Here is a 17,944-nt window from a genome sequence, read left to right as displayed (position 1 = left end):
CTCCATATTGTCTACCTTTAGGCATAAATTTTCATGGTTTTCTACTAATTCTATAAAAAAAATATTTCATACCAATAGAAAATCTGTCACTCCCTTATATACTAGTTATCTTCTCCTTAATGCCAACAAGAGACTTTAGCTGCAATTCCGACCATCCTTCTCTTGAAGAAAGTACCATCAAATTTTCCCTCAAATAGTCTTTTGTCTACATAACTCTTATACAAACCATTTTCTTCTTCGGAGTACATTGTTAGCCAATATAGTCGAGTATCCAAGGCTGTTATTTATGGCGAATGCCCCGGTCATGTTTGTCTAAGATGTGTTGTCCATAGGCGCATGCTCGTTCCAAACCCCTTTTACTTGCTTTCATATTAGATAAGACTTTTATCATTATTATATCCGTTCACCAAAATCATGTTCACATGTCAATGTTAAAATGCCCCAAAATGTACAATAAAAAAATATGAGTAGTTGTTAGTTCTTCTTACCCCGGTTATATGCTATCAAAACTATTGTTACCTAACCAATATTAGCTATTACCTAACTAATATTAACTTATAACATGTAATTCGAGAATACGTCAATATTATTCACAAAGTACAAATTTCATACGACTAACTTAGAACAAATGGCGCACAATCACTATTTGCCCTCTCTCTAAATATGCTGGATCATTACAGAGCTGGTGTCCAACATATACAGGTGCCTCCACCATATCAAATGTTTGAAAATGGAATCCAAATAGGAGAAAGAGCTTTAATTCGTTCAAATATGCAAAAATCTCATATCATTGCTTACCTACGGATGATGAAGCAAATAAATATCTTTGGAGGCCAAAAAACAAAACCCTTATCAAGATTTATCTATGAAGTATTGTTTCTTACAAGCAAATTCTGATAAACATATGGGAGCTGCATTATTCCCAGAAGCAACAGCTGCCCTCTTATCGCAATGAAACTATAATATAGGATGCTTGATGTTTTCAGCTATAAATCAACTCTACCAAGAATTAGAATGAAATAAAACGGCACGTTCATTTGGATCGACCTTCCTTCCTACCACGCAACCTTATCGATGGCTTGCTTTTCTCATCTGACCTTTCAAGGTTACTTCCCTCGCTCCGAGTTACAATTCGTAGAGGGTGAGCTTCTGTGTTGAACACCCATTCATCAAGAGGAATGACTGAAGGTGGTGAAAAGAGAAGATAGAGATATTTCAGTGTCTCAGCAAGGAAGAAACTCTGCATCATGTTGTCCTTAACACCTGTCTTGACCTGAAAATACCAGTCACAGGTGTACCATTGGAAACTCATACAGATCAATGATTTAAAGGCAATACAGATATTTTTAGAGTTTGAAGAGTGCTCACGTCTCTCAGCCCGACATAACCTGATTCAACCCGAGAATTCTTTTCGAATGCTTGAAATATATTCCAGCCCCACTCTTTGTATGTCTTGTTGCCAGTCAGGCGCCAGAGGTAAAATAATGATTCGACAGTCTCTGGTCTCAATATATTCCAAGACGTACCGACGCTCATATCCTAAAATTTCCATAGACTAAACGACATTAAACCACAGTACTAAACGAAACTGGTGAGAGATTAGCAGAGATGAATGATTCAGACCTCTCCGGGATGGAAGAAATAGTTCTCCCCAGCCAACTTTGTAGGGGTGGACTGGTAGAAGTTATAGCAAGTCCAAGCAAGCTAGACCAAAAATAAATCAAAGGAAGAATTACTACAATTCAAGATCCAACTTCAAACCGGTAAACCAACAGAGAACGTTCATAAATCGCCTATGCAATAATAGGGCTGGAGTGAACAATATATTCATTAGAAACTGAATTACGTTAGTCTATGCCAAACAATTAGGAGCGAAGCCAGAGGAAAATATAAGAACTTTTTACCTCTTCTGCAAGCATTAAATACTTTTTAGAATCCTCGGAATCATAACCAGATGATCCCAAAGCTATCATTCCAGGAGCAAAGCATGCTAGTTCATCCATCTGTAAATCACATTCAGATTGGGGCAAAAAAATTCATAATATTTTATCTGCTTAAGATAATCGAGAGAGAACTTAGCTGAGATCTTACCTTGTCAATTAGGGAACCTCCACTCTTCTCACAAATATAAGTGAAAGATGACGGTGTAGACCTCCTAATCAAGCTTGAAAGGCCATCCATTGACTTCTCCCACATTTCCCTGAATTCAAAATACCAACAAACAGTTCTGTACGTCAAAAAAATTTGTCACATTAAAAGAAAAAAAAAATTGAATAAACAAAAGTTAAATTATAAGTTTTAGTTTATGAACTTTCAAGTTTGTATCTGAAAAAGTCCCTAAACTTTTAATTTATGTAGCGTCCCATAGGTGGGATCAAGATTTGTGGGATTTTTAATTTTATAGAGGACGAATCTTAAGGGGGCCAAGAAGGAAAAATGCCCAAAATAAGGTAAGAATTTTTTAGGAAAAAAAATAAAATATTCAAAAAAGAAACTTTTGAAAAATAGCCCCATTGATCTTAACGGAAATAGCCTAAAGATCTGAAATTTGGAAAACTAGCCTGAAACTTCGATACTCAGTCATATTTGTCTTGCCCGAGATTTTCTTTAATTTATGGAAATCTAACCGTCCACATAGCCTGAAAATTTGATATGACGTATGAGGCTCTGCCACATAGCCATCCAATGGTGAAATTGCAAGATAATTCCGATAAGGGCCTAAAATAGGAGATTTGGGGCTTTAACAAGAAATCGGAGTGAGACCCAAACACAAGTTACAAGCTTTTACATTTTGGGTATTCTGCTCCCGGATTTGGCTATAATTGGAGAGCTACACTCAACCAACCTAGCTCAAACCAATTCCTGCACGTTCTTAACAAAATTTCCAACAAGTTTCCTGAAGGCCGCAAAGGATGAAAGTGGCTGGAAACCATTCCCTCAATTCGAGTTCTTGGAAGGCATATTCAGGAGAAATTTTGAAAATCAATTTGTGCCATACACACAAATTTGAGCCATATTCAGGGGAAGTTTTTAGCCAATTTGGGGAGTATCCAAAATTCTCCCTCTACACTCAATGTTTATTATTCAAACCAATTCTGATAGCTTCATGGTGACTTTGTGAGAAGAAGACCCAAGAACCTGAGGGGATTGACCATCAAATTGGAGAGAATGAGCAAAATTCGTTCCCTAAGGTTTATTCTAACATATTGAGAGGAAGAAAGAGAAGAATCTTGCTGAAGGAAGCGAAGGCCAATGAGCTCTGGAACCACTTGAACCAAGGAAGGGTAGCCACGAGTTTGCTCTAGCGACGAGGCTGGTTTCCAAAGGTCATTCATTCCACGGCCTGTAACTTTGTCCACGGTGAACTAAATTTCACGAGACCAGTCCCTACCTCTTCATTGACATACCCTGTACAAGTTTGTAGAAGAAATATGGGAGAGACATCCACTGTACGAGTTAGAAGAAGGTAAGTTTCAGAGTTGTAGAGGGAGACATCCATTGCCTACCCTTGTCTTCTCTTCATACAGAAGTTGAAAACGATGACATGGCCGGTTCAAACGCCCACGTCAGTCAAAATAACCCCTAACGGTTCTTTTGCCTATTTTACCCTTTTCCAGAACGGTTCTCGCCTAAATCTTTTTTCTTCCTTAAGGTTGACACCCTACAAAGTCCTATACAAGAAAGTCAGTGAAATTTGAGTATTTGGACTGCAAGAACTGAAGTCCCAAACACAACCAAGCAAGTAGCCACTTTCATCTTTCCTCGAGAAATACTGGTAAGAATTGTTTGGTATTGTCTCATAACCTTGAGTTAACTTAGAAATAAGTAAAAAATGAAAGATTAGGCCAAGTATGTATCCAAAGTTTGATGGACAAAGGAGAATGTTTAGGGCATAAACTAACGATAAGGATAAGTTGACCAAAATGCCCCTACTATGTCCTTATAATGCTTCACGGTCTAAACGAACTCCAAATGGTTTGAAATTTTATATGACACCTATTTATAAGGTTATGAATGATTATGCATGGTTTTAAAGCTATTGGAGCATAATTAGTAGCATATTTATGAGCATGTTTAGGACATAAACCAAGATTAGGGTGGAAAGTGACAGAAACGCCCCATTGAACACCTTATGGAATTTTATGTTTTTCATGAGCCCCAATTAGCATGAAACTTTGCATACCACTTACTTAAAGAAACCATGAATGTAACAGCCCAAGCCCAAGCCCAAGCCCACCATTAGCATATATTATTATCTTTGGGCTATCCCTTTCAGGTTTCCCTCAGTTTTTAAAACAAATCTTCTAGGGAGAGGTTTCCACACCCTTTAAAAAATAGATTCGTTCCCTCTCCATCCGATGTGAGATCTCACAATCCACTCCCCCCCCTCTTTAGGGCCCAGCATCCTCGCTGGCACACTGCCCGGTGTCCACCCCCTCCGGGGCTCAACGTCCTCGCTGGCACACCGCCCGGTGTCCACCCCCTCCGAGGCTCAACGTCCTCGCTGGCACACCGCCCGGTGTCCACCCCCTCCGAGGCTCAACGTCCTCGCTGGCACACCGCCTGGTGTCCACCCCCTCCGGGGCTCAACGTCCTCGCTGGCACATCGCCCGGTGTCCACCCCCTCTAGGGCTCAACGTCCTCGCTGGCACATCGTCTGGTGTCCACCTCCCCATCCCCCCCCCCCCCCCCCCCCCCCCCCTTTGGGGCTCAACGTCCTTACTGGCACATCGCCTGGTGCCTGGCTCTGATACCATTAGTAACAACGCTAGCAGATATTGTACTATTTGGGCTTTCCCTTTCGGATTTCCCCTCAAGGTTTTTAAAACGCGTCGGCTAGGAAGAGCTTTCCACATCCTTATAAATAATACTTCATTTTCCTTTCTAACCGATGTGACATCTCACAATCCACCCTGGGTCCAACGTCCTCGTTGGCACTTGTTCCCCTCTCCAATCGATGTGGGATCTCACAATGAATGACTTATGCACGACTTGAAGATTATAGGAGCATAATTAGGACATGAACCACATAAAGATAAGAAAGGATGAAAATGCCCCTACCATCCCTTCTATAGTGTTTTATGGTTTGGATGAACTTAGAATAGCATGAAACTTTGCGTGACACATTTTTATGATATAAATGCTTGACTTATGCCTAAATTTATAAAGTGTTAATCGGTAAGTTGTGATTAGGGATGACATATGCCTATGTTGTGATTAGGGATGACATGCCCAAGTTGTGCCATATTTTATGATAGACCATTCAAGCTACAATCATGAACTTATGAACCTATGATTTTGCTTTAAGGTTAAGAGCCAAGCCAAGTACGTTTGTTCTTAGAGATGCACAACCCAAGCCCTCAGACCCGCCTTATTTCCTAAGTCACCCTAGACCTCTCGGTACACAATACATCATGATCATATGTTTCTCTCACCAAGGTGAGATGCCTTCCTTTGCAAAATGTCAAACTTAGACTATGTCACGAGGGATGCATGCGGATGTCGAGGTCGATAGATGCCAAATTTGAATTCCGAATCTCAAGTATGGAACATTACAACCATGACTCGTGGAATGCAGGGGAATGTCAACGCAGTTATGGGACAAATTTGGATTTCGAATCCCAGACATAGGTTTTTTTAGGTTCATGTTGTTAACCGCCCATGTGACTTGGTAGGTTTTCTAGGGAGAGTGTTTTAGGATCAGGACTAGTGTTATACATTGTACATTGTGTATGGAGTGGAAGTGGACAGCCTGATAGCATCCACTCTCCTTAAACCCATCAAAGGATGAGGGATCATATATGTGCATGAGTCACGGCTAGACACGATGAAACCTTATGAACTTAAGAACTTATGATATCTAGGACCAAGGTTCTCAAAATAGAAACTATGTAGGCCTTTAGTCAGGTTTTAGAGTATATTACTCTAGAATCCTCCCATGGACATGATTAAGAGCCTACAAGTAGGCTACTTACTGAGTTTTATACTCATTCTAGTTTTTATTTATCTTTTAGGTAATAGCTAGAAGACTGGTCGAAAACAGAGCGAATATAGAGCAAGTGCCATAGAGAGCCAAACCTAGGAGCAAAAGCCTAGAGAGCCAAACCTAGGAGCAAAAGCCTCCACTGGTTTTGTGTCAGTCTTGTCCACTTGTATTTTGATCTTCGTTCCATTTTTGTGTATTTAAACTTAAACACTATTTTAGACATTGTAAATATATATTGTATGTATGTTTTATGTTTTTAAACCTCGAGAATCTTGTTTTTTAAAGTGAAAAATTTTACCGGATTTTTACTTCGTCGACGCCCACGTCACAATCCGTGCTTCAGATAGCTCAAAAACCGAGTCGTGATAATCTATGTCCAATAGATCTTTGAACTTTTAATTTATGATAAGTCTCTTACATATTTGATATTTTACTTCTAATAGGACTTTAACTTCCAAATTAGGTATGTAATTTTTAAAAATGTTGAATAGGTCAAGAACTTATTAGACAAAAATTGAAAGTTCAAGAATTTATTGGATACTTTTGAGTTTTGAAAGTCTAGGGACCTATTAAATAAAATTGAAAGTTTAGGAATATATTAGATATTTTAAAAGCTTAAGAAAAAAATAGACAATCCGGAAATCCTTAAAGCTTTGAGACTAAACTTGTAATTTGACCCATAAATAAAAAGAATAATAATAAATTCGTAAAAAGAACTCATGAGTCATGCATTGTGTTAAATATCTATTACTCTAAAACGTACAATCATTTTCCGCCAACACGTCCCCTATCTAAATTTTTTTCATTAAAAAAAATCTTTGTGCTGTGAGAATAATAGATGAAATGGCTTCATACCGGTAATGTTTTACAGCTGCAGTTTTGTTTCCATGTATCCATACTTTGAGCAAGTATTCATAAAAGCTGCGATGAATCTTCGAGTTAAAGGGTACCAGTGAAAAGTTAAGAGTGGTTTGGTAAAAACTTGAAATGAAAGGGAGTAAAAACTCAGAAAAAAAAAAATTGCTCAAAAACATAATATAAAATATCGATCTTTGATGATTGAATACCTGTCACCCATGGCACCAAAAGTAATGGTTGAAGATGATGCTTTTCCTTCATTTTGATCAATGTATATTGGAAGCAGCCCATCATCGGGGAAACTTCTATTGAGCTGTGATATAACATTCTCAACCTGACATGTTGTACACCAAACATTCAGTATTCTAGGAAGCCAATTGACGCAGAGAATAACACTTTACAATCAAGCAAGTACAATTAATAAATTAATCAAAGCCACTAATAGTGGAACATTAGTTCCATACGCTAGAAATGGAGATCAATATCCTTCACATATAATACAAAGAACAATTGCTATTAGGGTACGTATCAACAAGTAAACGTGTACATCATTGAGGTATACATTTCAGGACAAATAACACTTTCAGATATAGCATTGGTACACAGTTAGAGCCACCAATCTATCTATTCTTGGTCAATTGCAGAGTGGATTGAGATTGTGTAAGAACACAATATGAAAAATAAATGATAGAATTTGACCTTCTGCTGATATTTTGGATCTCCCGTCCTTTGTGATAGAGAAATGAACTCAAGCTGCTCTGTACCAGAATCTGCAAGGATACTAAGACCCTGAGAAAAAACAAAAAGAAAATTATTAGCCTCACCAAAAAATGTGTAATAATAATACATATTGAATTAGAAATAATATCATTAAGCATAATAAACTGCAACTACGGAAACTCCTATCTCAAACTACATAGCTAAAAAAAGTTGTTTAAAAAAGAACCTCCAATTGGCATGATTGGACTTGACGTTGAACACCACACATTGGCTAGAAAATACGATGAATAAAGGACATTGACCAATGTGGCACATCCAAGAAAACACCTTGGAAGTCAGATATCAAGATCGATCATGTAAAAACTAATGACGACACCAACCCTCCAGAAGTATATTATAAGAATGGAAATGTCTAAAGTTATGAATCCAAAAAGAATCACCAGGATTAAACCTCAATCCATGTGGGGAGGGATTTCAATATAAACGGGGATTTCTTGGCCTAAAACGAGTGGAGCATGCAATTCTAACTCAACATGCAAGTTTAAGGTAAAAGTCATCTCACTTCCAATACAAGGCTATGTAAGTAGCAACATATCCTAGTTTGGAACCGGACATGAACGTCCTTACACTTTTAATGCATTGGAAAACCAGAAAAAAAAATGCAAAACTTTGACGAACTCACCCCATTCCATGAAGGATTATGAGGTCTTCCACCAACCAAATTTATTAAGTTATAAGGGATTCCTGAAGGGGTATCCCATGCTGGAAGTAGCCTATCTGCCATATCTCTAGCCTTGTCAAGAAAAACTTTGTCACCGGAGAGATCATATGCACTGAGAAGTCCACCTACAACTCTGGATCCAATCAAAAGAAAGCTTTTTTATTTATGAGCAAACAAAATGTGGCAACAACTCTTTGAATTTCTCGTTAGGAGAACCAAAATAAAGCCATAGGTCCAATGGTCTTCACCCATAAAAAAGACAACTTAAAATCAACGCATATTAAACCTCATTACACAACCTTATGGTTGTTTCAAAAACACTGGCATCATAATTCTTGTTGAAATCCAATGAATTTGCAACCCACCTGTAAAGTGAAGCAATATTTAGAGCCATCAGAATTGTCTGCATAATTCTTTGGACACAACACAAAGACACATAGGCCATTGACCAAACATATGTCTACCAGGCAATGTAGAGTTGTCATTGGAAAATAGACTTAAAAAATAAAATGTAAAAGCATATACATTAAATTATAAAGAAACATATCATAATATGGTTCACCAAATAAGATGAATAGTACTAAATCTGGATCTTGACGGGGAATGGAATAATTAGCAAAGTATTAAGTTTATATGGTGATAAATAAATTTAAACTACATTGTAAATTATACAAATTAAAAAAGGGCGGGGGAGCATGGAAGAGTTAATGTGCTCAGAGTTTGTAGCAGACAAACTCCAATAACATTGTGATACCTTTTTATTTTTGTTTCTTTTTATATTGGAAACAAATGTAATTGATTTATGAAATTTACAAAAGGGCAAAGCCCATTTTCATGTCTTCGTAGCTCACAGGAAGAATAAAAGATCTAGAATATGTAACAAAGAGTCCATTTGTCCCATGCATTAAGAAACGGGGAAAAGAAGTAGTCAAAACACTCACTCTTTAGCTTTTTGAAATTGCTTATCGAGACCCATGATATACAACGTATCGAGAGAGTCTATTAGTGTTGCTCCAACACCACCAAAGCTATTGAAACCATTTTTTGATTGTGGCTGGTCACACCCAAAATTAAGAGGGATGAGGAAATAGAACGCTGTTACCCATAAACTGAATGCAGATATAGTTGAGAAATAAAAATAACATAGGAAGACGAGCAATCAATCTGAGATTCAAAACTTTTGGATATTGAAAGTACGGTAAATTACGTACTTAGTGCTGCATTAACCCAAATTACTTTATACTTACTGAACCACTTTGAGGATAAATCAAGAAGCAGAATAGAAAGAATTTGCAGCCATAATCAGTTCATATAGATAGTGGAAGTCATAGAATCCAAAGTCAATAATCAGTACTTACCCCTATCTCATTATTCATATTTTTTTCACATGACAAAAAAAGCACTCCAATCGTCTAACAGAAGCAGGAATAATATTTCAACAAATCTATATCCAAAAACAGGCATGAAGTGTGAAAAGTAGTATGCTTCTATATGTTGCTTAACGGTTACTTTATTCAAAGTTGTCAATATTCCCGAGCTGAGATTCCAGTTTTTGCACTTTATATGCTGTTGAGCTGTTCCAACCAATTTGGCAGAAATTTTCTATACATCAACTCTTTAATACAGGGCATCATAATGATCTCTACAAAATACAGAAAGATAAATAAAAAGCATAATTCCTTTTAATTCTTCCAAGAATGGCCAAAGAGAAAAACAGAAAGCAGAAATTCCCAGCAATTCTCTGTTTTGATTTTTTAGTTCAACATGGAGTCTCATGCCCTAACCAATTGAACAATGCTCAAGTTGCAAATCTTTGTTTTGATTTTCAAACTAGCGCACTGCATAGATGCATTTATTTACTAAGACAATGTAGGATATTGCCAAGGATCTAAAGACACGCACAAAAGTCTTAACACTAGAGTAAAGAATGGGAAAATTGGAATTTTTTATAATTCGTTTCAGGACAAAAGGAAAAAGAGAAGGAAAGGGCACAGGATATTGATAAAGGGTCCAAAGACACAAACACAAACACACACATTCATAGGTTCTAATGAAAGAGTAAGGAATTGGAATATTAGGCTTTCTTATAACTCTTTTCAAGACAAAAAAAAAAAAAAAAAAAAAAAAAAAAAAAAAAAAAAAAAAAAAAAAAAAAAAAAAAAAAAAAAAAAAAAGTAGAGGGAAAGAGCAACAGTGCAGAGTTTTGAACATGATTCATACATTTTAAAAAAAAAACGATGTTTACAGGACTGTCAGATCATGAACTTTTAACTCAAACCCAATTCATAAACATTGACAATAAGTTAAAATCAAACAGAACATCGGCGAATGAAGAGATTATATTGTGCAGGAAAAAGGTTATCATACCTGCAGTTCATCTTTTCCCCAAGCATACTTCTCATAGGAACTCCAGGCATGAATCATTGCTTCTTTGACTTTCTCTCTGCGCTCAACATCAATAGGATCGTCAACATCCTCCTCCTTGTTCCCTGGCTTATAATTAACTTCTCCAACCTGACCGTACAATTTTTATATAGGTATAGGAAATCATTAAGGCCATAAATGAAATATGAAAAAGTTTAGCGCAAGCAGCTTGGCCCGGTATCAAACAGGGATAATTACATCAAGTCTCTTACCATACTTTTCAATCGTACCACCTCTGCATTTAACTTCAAAATCTCTTCCTATACAAGAGTAATGAATACATCAAAAGCTGGCAAAATGAAGGAAACAAAATACTCTCAAACTGAAAGAATAGCATTGAAAATTGTCCCGAGATCAGTGTCCAGGGATAGACCAAACTTTGAAACGGGTTCAAGATTTTGAATGCGCTATGTGGTAGCTAGACACTAACCATTAACATTGATGAGGAAAGAGATTTTTGTAAACAAAAGATTATTCCTAGAAGGGAGAATTGAATTTCATCCTACTGGATATAGTAGGTTGTGATCACATCAACTTGCATTTCAGATAAGTAGTATGGCTATTTAGCTCGACCTAGATATCACTTCCAAAATGGACTCCGTGGATGCAGCTAATCCAGACAAGTCTAGTTATAATTGCGACGGACGAGTACTATAGACAGTTATAAATAAGATATTATAGTCACTCGTGAGTAGGAAATGATACAAGTCGTTGTTCAATTACGGGGAAACCCCAAAAGGAACTCAGGGGCGCAAAAGGGCATTTTTCCTTCTTTGAATGAGACCCCAGCCAGCAGGCAGTAACATCCATACTCGATGGTTGATCATGCAAATTTGTTCTTCAATTCTCATATATCTAATTCGCGCACAATTACATGTAAGAGGTGGCATGCAAAAGAATTATGATAAAAACCCATACTTGGTAGCATATTTAATATAATGAAATTATGGGGAAAACATGAGGAATTATCAGTTTCGACAATTTGGATTGCGTGACATGAATTTGACAAACCTAAACTAAATGTTGTCCGTAGAAGGATAAAACGAGATACCGAAATTTGGAATTTTCTCGATGAATTCTATCGAAAAGTCGCCATGTACCAATCAGTAGAGGTGAGGAGGAGAGGACCCATTCGAACATTGAATTGTCAAATTTCGAATGCTAAACTGGTAGCATTTTTCTTATATTCGGCGATTCTAAAGAATCAGGCAACCCAACTTAAAAGGCCCTTTCACAGAAATTCCGCGTAAATCCCACTAACTTCAAAGCAACCAAACTAAACATTTGCGGAAGTGCTATTGGAAAATTAAGCGAGACTAAAAAATCAAACGGTACCTCATGTTCTTTGAGCAGAGTCTGGCGGTCCCAAACTAGTAAACTGGCACAAACAAATGCCAGGAAAAGAAAAGCCAAACGTTTCGGTCTCTTCAGGTAATACGATGGGTGACAATACCTCCATTTGCTCGTAGACGATCTGGTCCTAGCCATGGGATCTCAGAACAGGTTCCGGCGCGACAAACACCTTTCCCTGATTCGCAATCAGCAAAGAATTTCCAGCTCGCAGTCGAGTGTTCTAACACGACAGAGTGCATTAAACACGCACGACAGTACGATTTATTAGAGAGAAAATGGCAGAGATTGAGACGATTAGAGGAAGAAATGATAGTAATGATCGATCACTTTGTAGATGCAGAGGCCGATTGTCGCTGCCGGTGGAAGAAAGCAGGGAAATGGCAACGGAAGAGACGGTGAAGGACGGTATCGAACGAAGATCGCCGAGAAAAAGAGGGGAGCGGGAGGAATTGAAATGGAAAGAGCTATAAATTTCTTCGGTGACGATTACGGAGAGCCGTTACCCAATAATGATTTGACACGTCATGGAATGATGGTACACGTCAGCATATACTAGCAAACTTTTAACAATCGATCATGAGAAAGCACCTTTACCCGAATCCCAAATGAGTTCTTTCAATCGAGCTAATAAGTTGATGTTTCGAGGTCGAAGTTTAGGAAGTTCGTGTTCCGGGTGTTGAGTTGACCAGAGCTCTAAAGTCAAAGTTTAATTAGGTTTTTTCTCGAAAAATGGCCCACTTCCTTTCTGAATGCATGCTATCACGTTCTTTAGTGACAAATATTACATGTTGAAAAATTCTCTTGGACTTATCGATGCATTCTCTATTCCATGTCATTTTCAATAGGTGGTATCGTTCTCGTCTATATGTGTCAAGTCCCTCGGTATTAGGATACTCAACTTCACACAATATTTAAGTAAACGTTTACGTGCATCTAATCATATAACAGTAACAATTCTGAATTTTTGTATACCCTTAGAACGTGTACCCTGTTTAAGTCAGATATTGAATCCCTGAGTACTCTTGAATCCGTTGCTAGCCTTCCTATTTGAGCATGAAAAAAATGAGTTTTCCATTTGTGCCTTAACATTTACCTTTGTGTACGTACGGTCCAAAACACCTGGCACAATGAGTTCTTCACTTACCTTGAATCCACTATTGAGCCTTCCCATCCCGAAAATGGCTTATCCATCTGTGAAGCAAACCACAAACACATTCTTTGTGAAGCGTATACCTCAAACCATTTCGATCTTTTATAAGTGCATGCATTTCTGATTAGCTATTAATTTTTCAACAAAACCTCATGGAGTCGTAATATTGCGTTCAAGACAGAGTTGAAACACCTAGAAATATATCTCGCTAGACCTTCAAAATTATCGACGAATGAAATGCAGGAGTATTTTTATCTTAATCAATATAAGTTGAATAAAAAATCAAACAAATGAAAGAAAATGATTGGTTTACCTATAAATATTGGTGAAAGGTTTATATGGATGATTTCAAATATGTATGGTAATAGAAAATGCAGAAAGTAATATTCAAAGTATTGTCTAATCTATAGTTCAGCTTACTATATATAATTTTACTCTATCTAGAAATCTATTATATATATAACTATCTACTATATATAGCTTTACTTTTATATTTATATATATATATATATATATGTTTTTTACCATATATAGATTTATTACCTATAATCATTCAGTAAATTATAAATAAGCAGCATCTCCATAACTAACAAATCTTTTACTTAGATATGCATTTTTTGTACATGCAACCTCAAAACTCCAACTACTCGAGAAATAGTAGGTCAGTCAATTGTGAGAAAAGCCACAAGAAATAAGGTAAATTTAGCAAGAAAATGACATACGAAAGTAAAACGGGCAAGGAGCTGAAAAAAACATAGAGTAGTTCATAACGTATGTAGAATTAAGATTGAGTCACATATTACCTTAATAACTTTGAATTTTTTATACAAATTGTAAATAAAATAATCAAATTTATTATTAAAAATTAAACAATTAATTTGAGGCTTTAGAACATAAATTCCAGGAAGCTGATCACAATAACATGTCGAGTGTGTACCTATGAAATATTAACCTTCTCAATTAATAGATTCATAAAGAGAGATTAAATATTTCGTGATCTAATCTTATATAAATTTTTGTATAGGATACCACGACTCACATGTTTTCACACGAACGATTTAGATCAAATTAATTGTAACAATTATAAAGTGGATTGTACCAATTTTGTTACTAAGAAAAGACACTCAAGTTTATCCATATTATATAGCGATTTAGATTACTAATTGAATATGATTCTCTGGTATGGGAACCACATATTCAACCATACTGTGAATGTTTGATTAATCCATCACACCTAAATGGTGTGAAAGTTATCTTATTTATAATCAAATGAATTACAAGGATATGAAAATAGTAATAAATAGAAATAAAATAAATAGAAAGATACGATAATAAGGCAGATATTTGCCTTATAATAAAATATCAAATATAATATATATGGTAAACAATAATTTATTACTAAATATCCTTAACACCCCACCGCAAGCTAAGCGTCGGATTTAAACGAACGTGAAGCTTGAATCTGAAAAATTCAAAGAGGTTGAGAAACACTTTTCATGAAGATGCTAACAACCCGGTTCTTGGCCATCAAAAATTTGCAGAGGGATCGCCGCTCAGCGGCGATGCTGCCTTGGCTTCGGCGAGAATATGTCTAACCCATGAAGAGGGATTGTCGCTTAGCGACGATGCTGCCTTGGCTATGGTGAGAATATTTCTAACCCCAAGAAGTAGAAGGGGAAACCTAGAGCAAGGGACAAAGACAATGTTGAAGCCAGAAGAGTCGCCACATTGGGCGAAGGAGCCAATTTTGGCGAGAAGGGCAGTCGGAAGAGTCGCCTCATCGGGCGAAGAAGCCAATTTTGGCAGGAAGGGCGGCGGCAACTTGGTTGGCGAATAGGCCAGTGCGGCACCCAGATTCCGAAGGTAAATCTCTGCAAAAGGTTGATAAGTTTAGGTTAGGGTTTATGTGAAGGATGAAGGTTGATTGGGAAGAAAATGAGAGAGACTATATTGGCCAAGGGAAAAACCGATTGGGTTGGAAAAGGTGAGGTTGTATGTACAAAGTATGACGAAAAGTGATTTGGAGGTCAATAGGGTGGAGCCGAAGAGTAATCAATCGGCTCCGACTACGGCAGCCATGAAGACTGCCCCTGCGGCGTCAAAACCAGCAGGGGTGGTGGAGAAAGAAGATTAAAGGATTCAAAAGCCATTGAAAAGAAAGAATCGGGGTTGTTAAACCAAGAGGACTTTGATACCATGTGAATGTTTGATTAATCCACCACACCTAAATGATGTGAAAGTTATCTTATTTATAATCAAATGAATTATAAGGATATGAAAATAGTAATAAATGAAAATAAAATAAATAGAAAGATACGATAATAAGGCAAATATCTAATATTTGTCTTATAATAAAATATCAAATATAATATATATGGTAAACAATAATTTATTACTAAATATCCTTAACACATACATTAATAACATTTCATTTTTCATATAATGGATAATATTAAATGGTAATTATAATAATTAAAATTATTATCAAATATTAAATAATTAATTAGGAGGCTTTATGACATAAATCCCAACCAATTAAATTATGGTCAGTTGTTATGTCTCTTCCAATTTTTGAAATACACGTGTTTAGATGAGATTTTTTTTACCCCTTTCCTACTTTAAATGAAGCTACAAATTTTTGGAGATTCATTTGAGAGCATAAAGTGACAAAAATACTACTCAATCGTTAAAATAAATTCTCGAGATAAGAATATTAAAATTCACAATCAACTTTATGGGTCTGATCAGCAAAATGACTCAAAAAGACCATAATAGTCCCTCAAAAGTTTGGTGGTAACTTCATAGATAATCCAATGAGATTTATGCTTAAAGTCGTGTAATTAATTATTTAATTTATTTTTAATAATAATTTTGATTATTCTGTTTACAATATAATATTATTTGTGGTGCGAAAAATGTAAAGTTATTAGTAATATTAAATATTATGTAGTTGGTATGATCATGTTCAAATAATAACGTACCAGATAATATAATGATAAGATTAAGTAGCTTCTCTGGTTAACACAATTGATCAACTCTAAGAATTAATTGATTAATATTTATTTATTATTTTTATAATAAATTTTGAAAGGTTGATTTATCATTTATTATTATTATATTTATAATAAATTTTAAAATTTTAATTTGTTTTTGCTCACTTTATTATTTATATTTATAATAAAGTTTAAAATTGTTGAAATTTGTCCACTAAATAGAGAATCCCCATCTGGTTTAGGGTAGGTTTTTAAGGTGCCCCAACTTCGTGGGGAATATAATTCTCATCTCTGGTCTTATGTTTTTAGTGTTAGATGAACACGACTCTCCACAATGGTATGATATTGTCCACTTTGAGCATAAGCTCTTATGGCTTTGCTTTGGGCTTCCCAAAAGGCCTCATACCAATGGAGTTAGTATTTCTCACTTATAAACTCATGGTCATTCTCTAAATTAGCCGATGTGAGACTTTCATCATCCAACACCTCCCCTCGAACAAAGCACGTCTCCCCTTAATCGAGGCTCGACTCATTTGGAGTCTTAGTCATTTTTTACTGCTTTCGTACCTTCGAGGAGGCTTGACTCTTTTTTTTCTTTTTGGAGTCCTTTGTTCGACATTCGAGGATTTGCCAATCTATTGGCACTGCTAAGTTTAGGGCATGACTCTAATACCATGTTAGGTTGAATGACTCGATTAAGGGGAGGCGTGCTTTGTTCGAGGGGAGGTGTTGGATGATGAAAGTCTCACATCGGCTAATTTAGAGAATGACCATGAGTTTATAAGTGAGAAATACTAACTCCATTGGTATGAGGCCTTTTGGGAAGCCCAAAGCAAAGCCATAAGAGCTTATGCTCAAAGTGGACAATATCATACCATTGTGGAGAGTCGTGTTCATCTAACACTAAAAACATAAGACCAGAGATGAGAATTATATTCCCCACGAAGTTGGGGCACCTTAAAAACCTACCCTAAACCAGATGGGGATTCTCTATTTAGTGGACAAATTTCAACAATTTTAAACTTTATTATAAATATAAATAATAAAGTGAGCAAAAACAAATTAAAATTTTAAAATTTATTATAAATATAATAATAATAAATGATAAATCAACCTTTCAAAATTTATTATAAAAATAATAAATAAATATTAATCAATTAATTCTTAGAGTTGATCAATTGTGTTAACCAGAGAAGCTACTTAATCTTATCATTATATTATCTGGTACGTTATTATTTGAACATGATCATACCAACTACATAATATTTAATATTACTAATAACTTTACATTTTTCGCACCACAAATAATATTATATTGTAAACAGAATAATCAAAATTATTATTAAAAATAAATTAAATAATTAATTACACGACTTTAAGCATAAATCTCATTGGATTATCTATGAAGTTACCACCAAACTTTTGAGGGACTATTATGGTCTTTTTGAGTCATTTTGCTGATCAGACCCATAAAGTTGATTGTGAATTTTAATATTCTTATCTCGAGAATTTATTTTAACGATTGAGTAGTATTTTTGTCACTTTATGCTCTCAAATGAATCTCCAAAAATTTGTAGCTTCATTTAAAGTAGGAAAGGGGTAAAAAAAATCTCATCTAAACACGTGTATTTCAAAAATTGGAAGAGACATAACAACTGACCATAATTTAATTGGTTGGGATTTATGTCATAAAGCCTCCTAATTAATTATTTAATATTTGATAATAATTTTAATTATTA

The 17,944-nt window shown here is 35.8% G+C and overlaps 1 protein-coding gene and 1 long non-coding RNA gene across 2 annotated transcripts; one reads left to right on the top strand and one right to left on the bottom strand.

The window, feature by feature from the left end:
* Window positions 1–770: 770 nt before the first annotated feature.
* On the bottom strand, window positions 771–12,513 carry LOC111494469 (mannosyl-oligosaccharide 1,2-alpha-mannosidase MNS1-like). The gene is made up of 14 exons (XM_023144413.1): window positions 12,045–12,513; window positions 10,922–10,969; window positions 10,653–10,799; window positions 9,227–9,339; window positions 8,585–8,650; window positions 8,247–8,418; window positions 7,544–7,633; window positions 7,054–7,178; window positions 6,842–6,907; window positions 2,092–2,200; window positions 1,905–2,003; window positions 1,624–1,704; window positions 1,369–1,539; window positions 771–1,273 (listed from the first exon to the last, which is right to left on the bottom strand). The coding sequence occupies exons 1-14, from the start codon at window positions 12,195–12,197 to the stop codon at window positions 1,034–1,036; spliced, it is 1,680 nt and encodes a 559-aa protein (XP_023000181.1). The 5' UTR covers window positions 12,198–12,513; the 3' UTR covers window positions 771–1,033.
* Window positions 2,783–4,328, top strand: LOC111494470. Its single transcript, XR_002720191.1, has 2 exons — window positions 2,783–3,466; window positions 3,653–4,328. It is a non-coding gene; the product is annotated as an uncharacterized LOC111494470 (long non-coding RNA).
* Window positions 12,514–17,944: the final 5,431 nt, after the last annotated feature.

The sequence above is a fragment of the Cucurbita maxima genome, unplaced genomic scaffold (genome assembly GCF_002738345.1).
Source record: "Cucurbita maxima cultivar Rimu unplaced genomic scaffold, Cmax_1.0 Cma_Scf00020, whole genome shotgun sequence".
In the NCBI taxonomy this organism is placed as follows: domain Eukaryota; kingdom Viridiplantae; phylum Streptophyta; class Magnoliopsida; order Cucurbitales; family Cucurbitaceae; genus Cucurbita; species Cucurbita maxima.
Note: the sequence above shows the minus strand (reverse complement) of the source record. Positions and strands in the feature narration are given on the sequence as shown.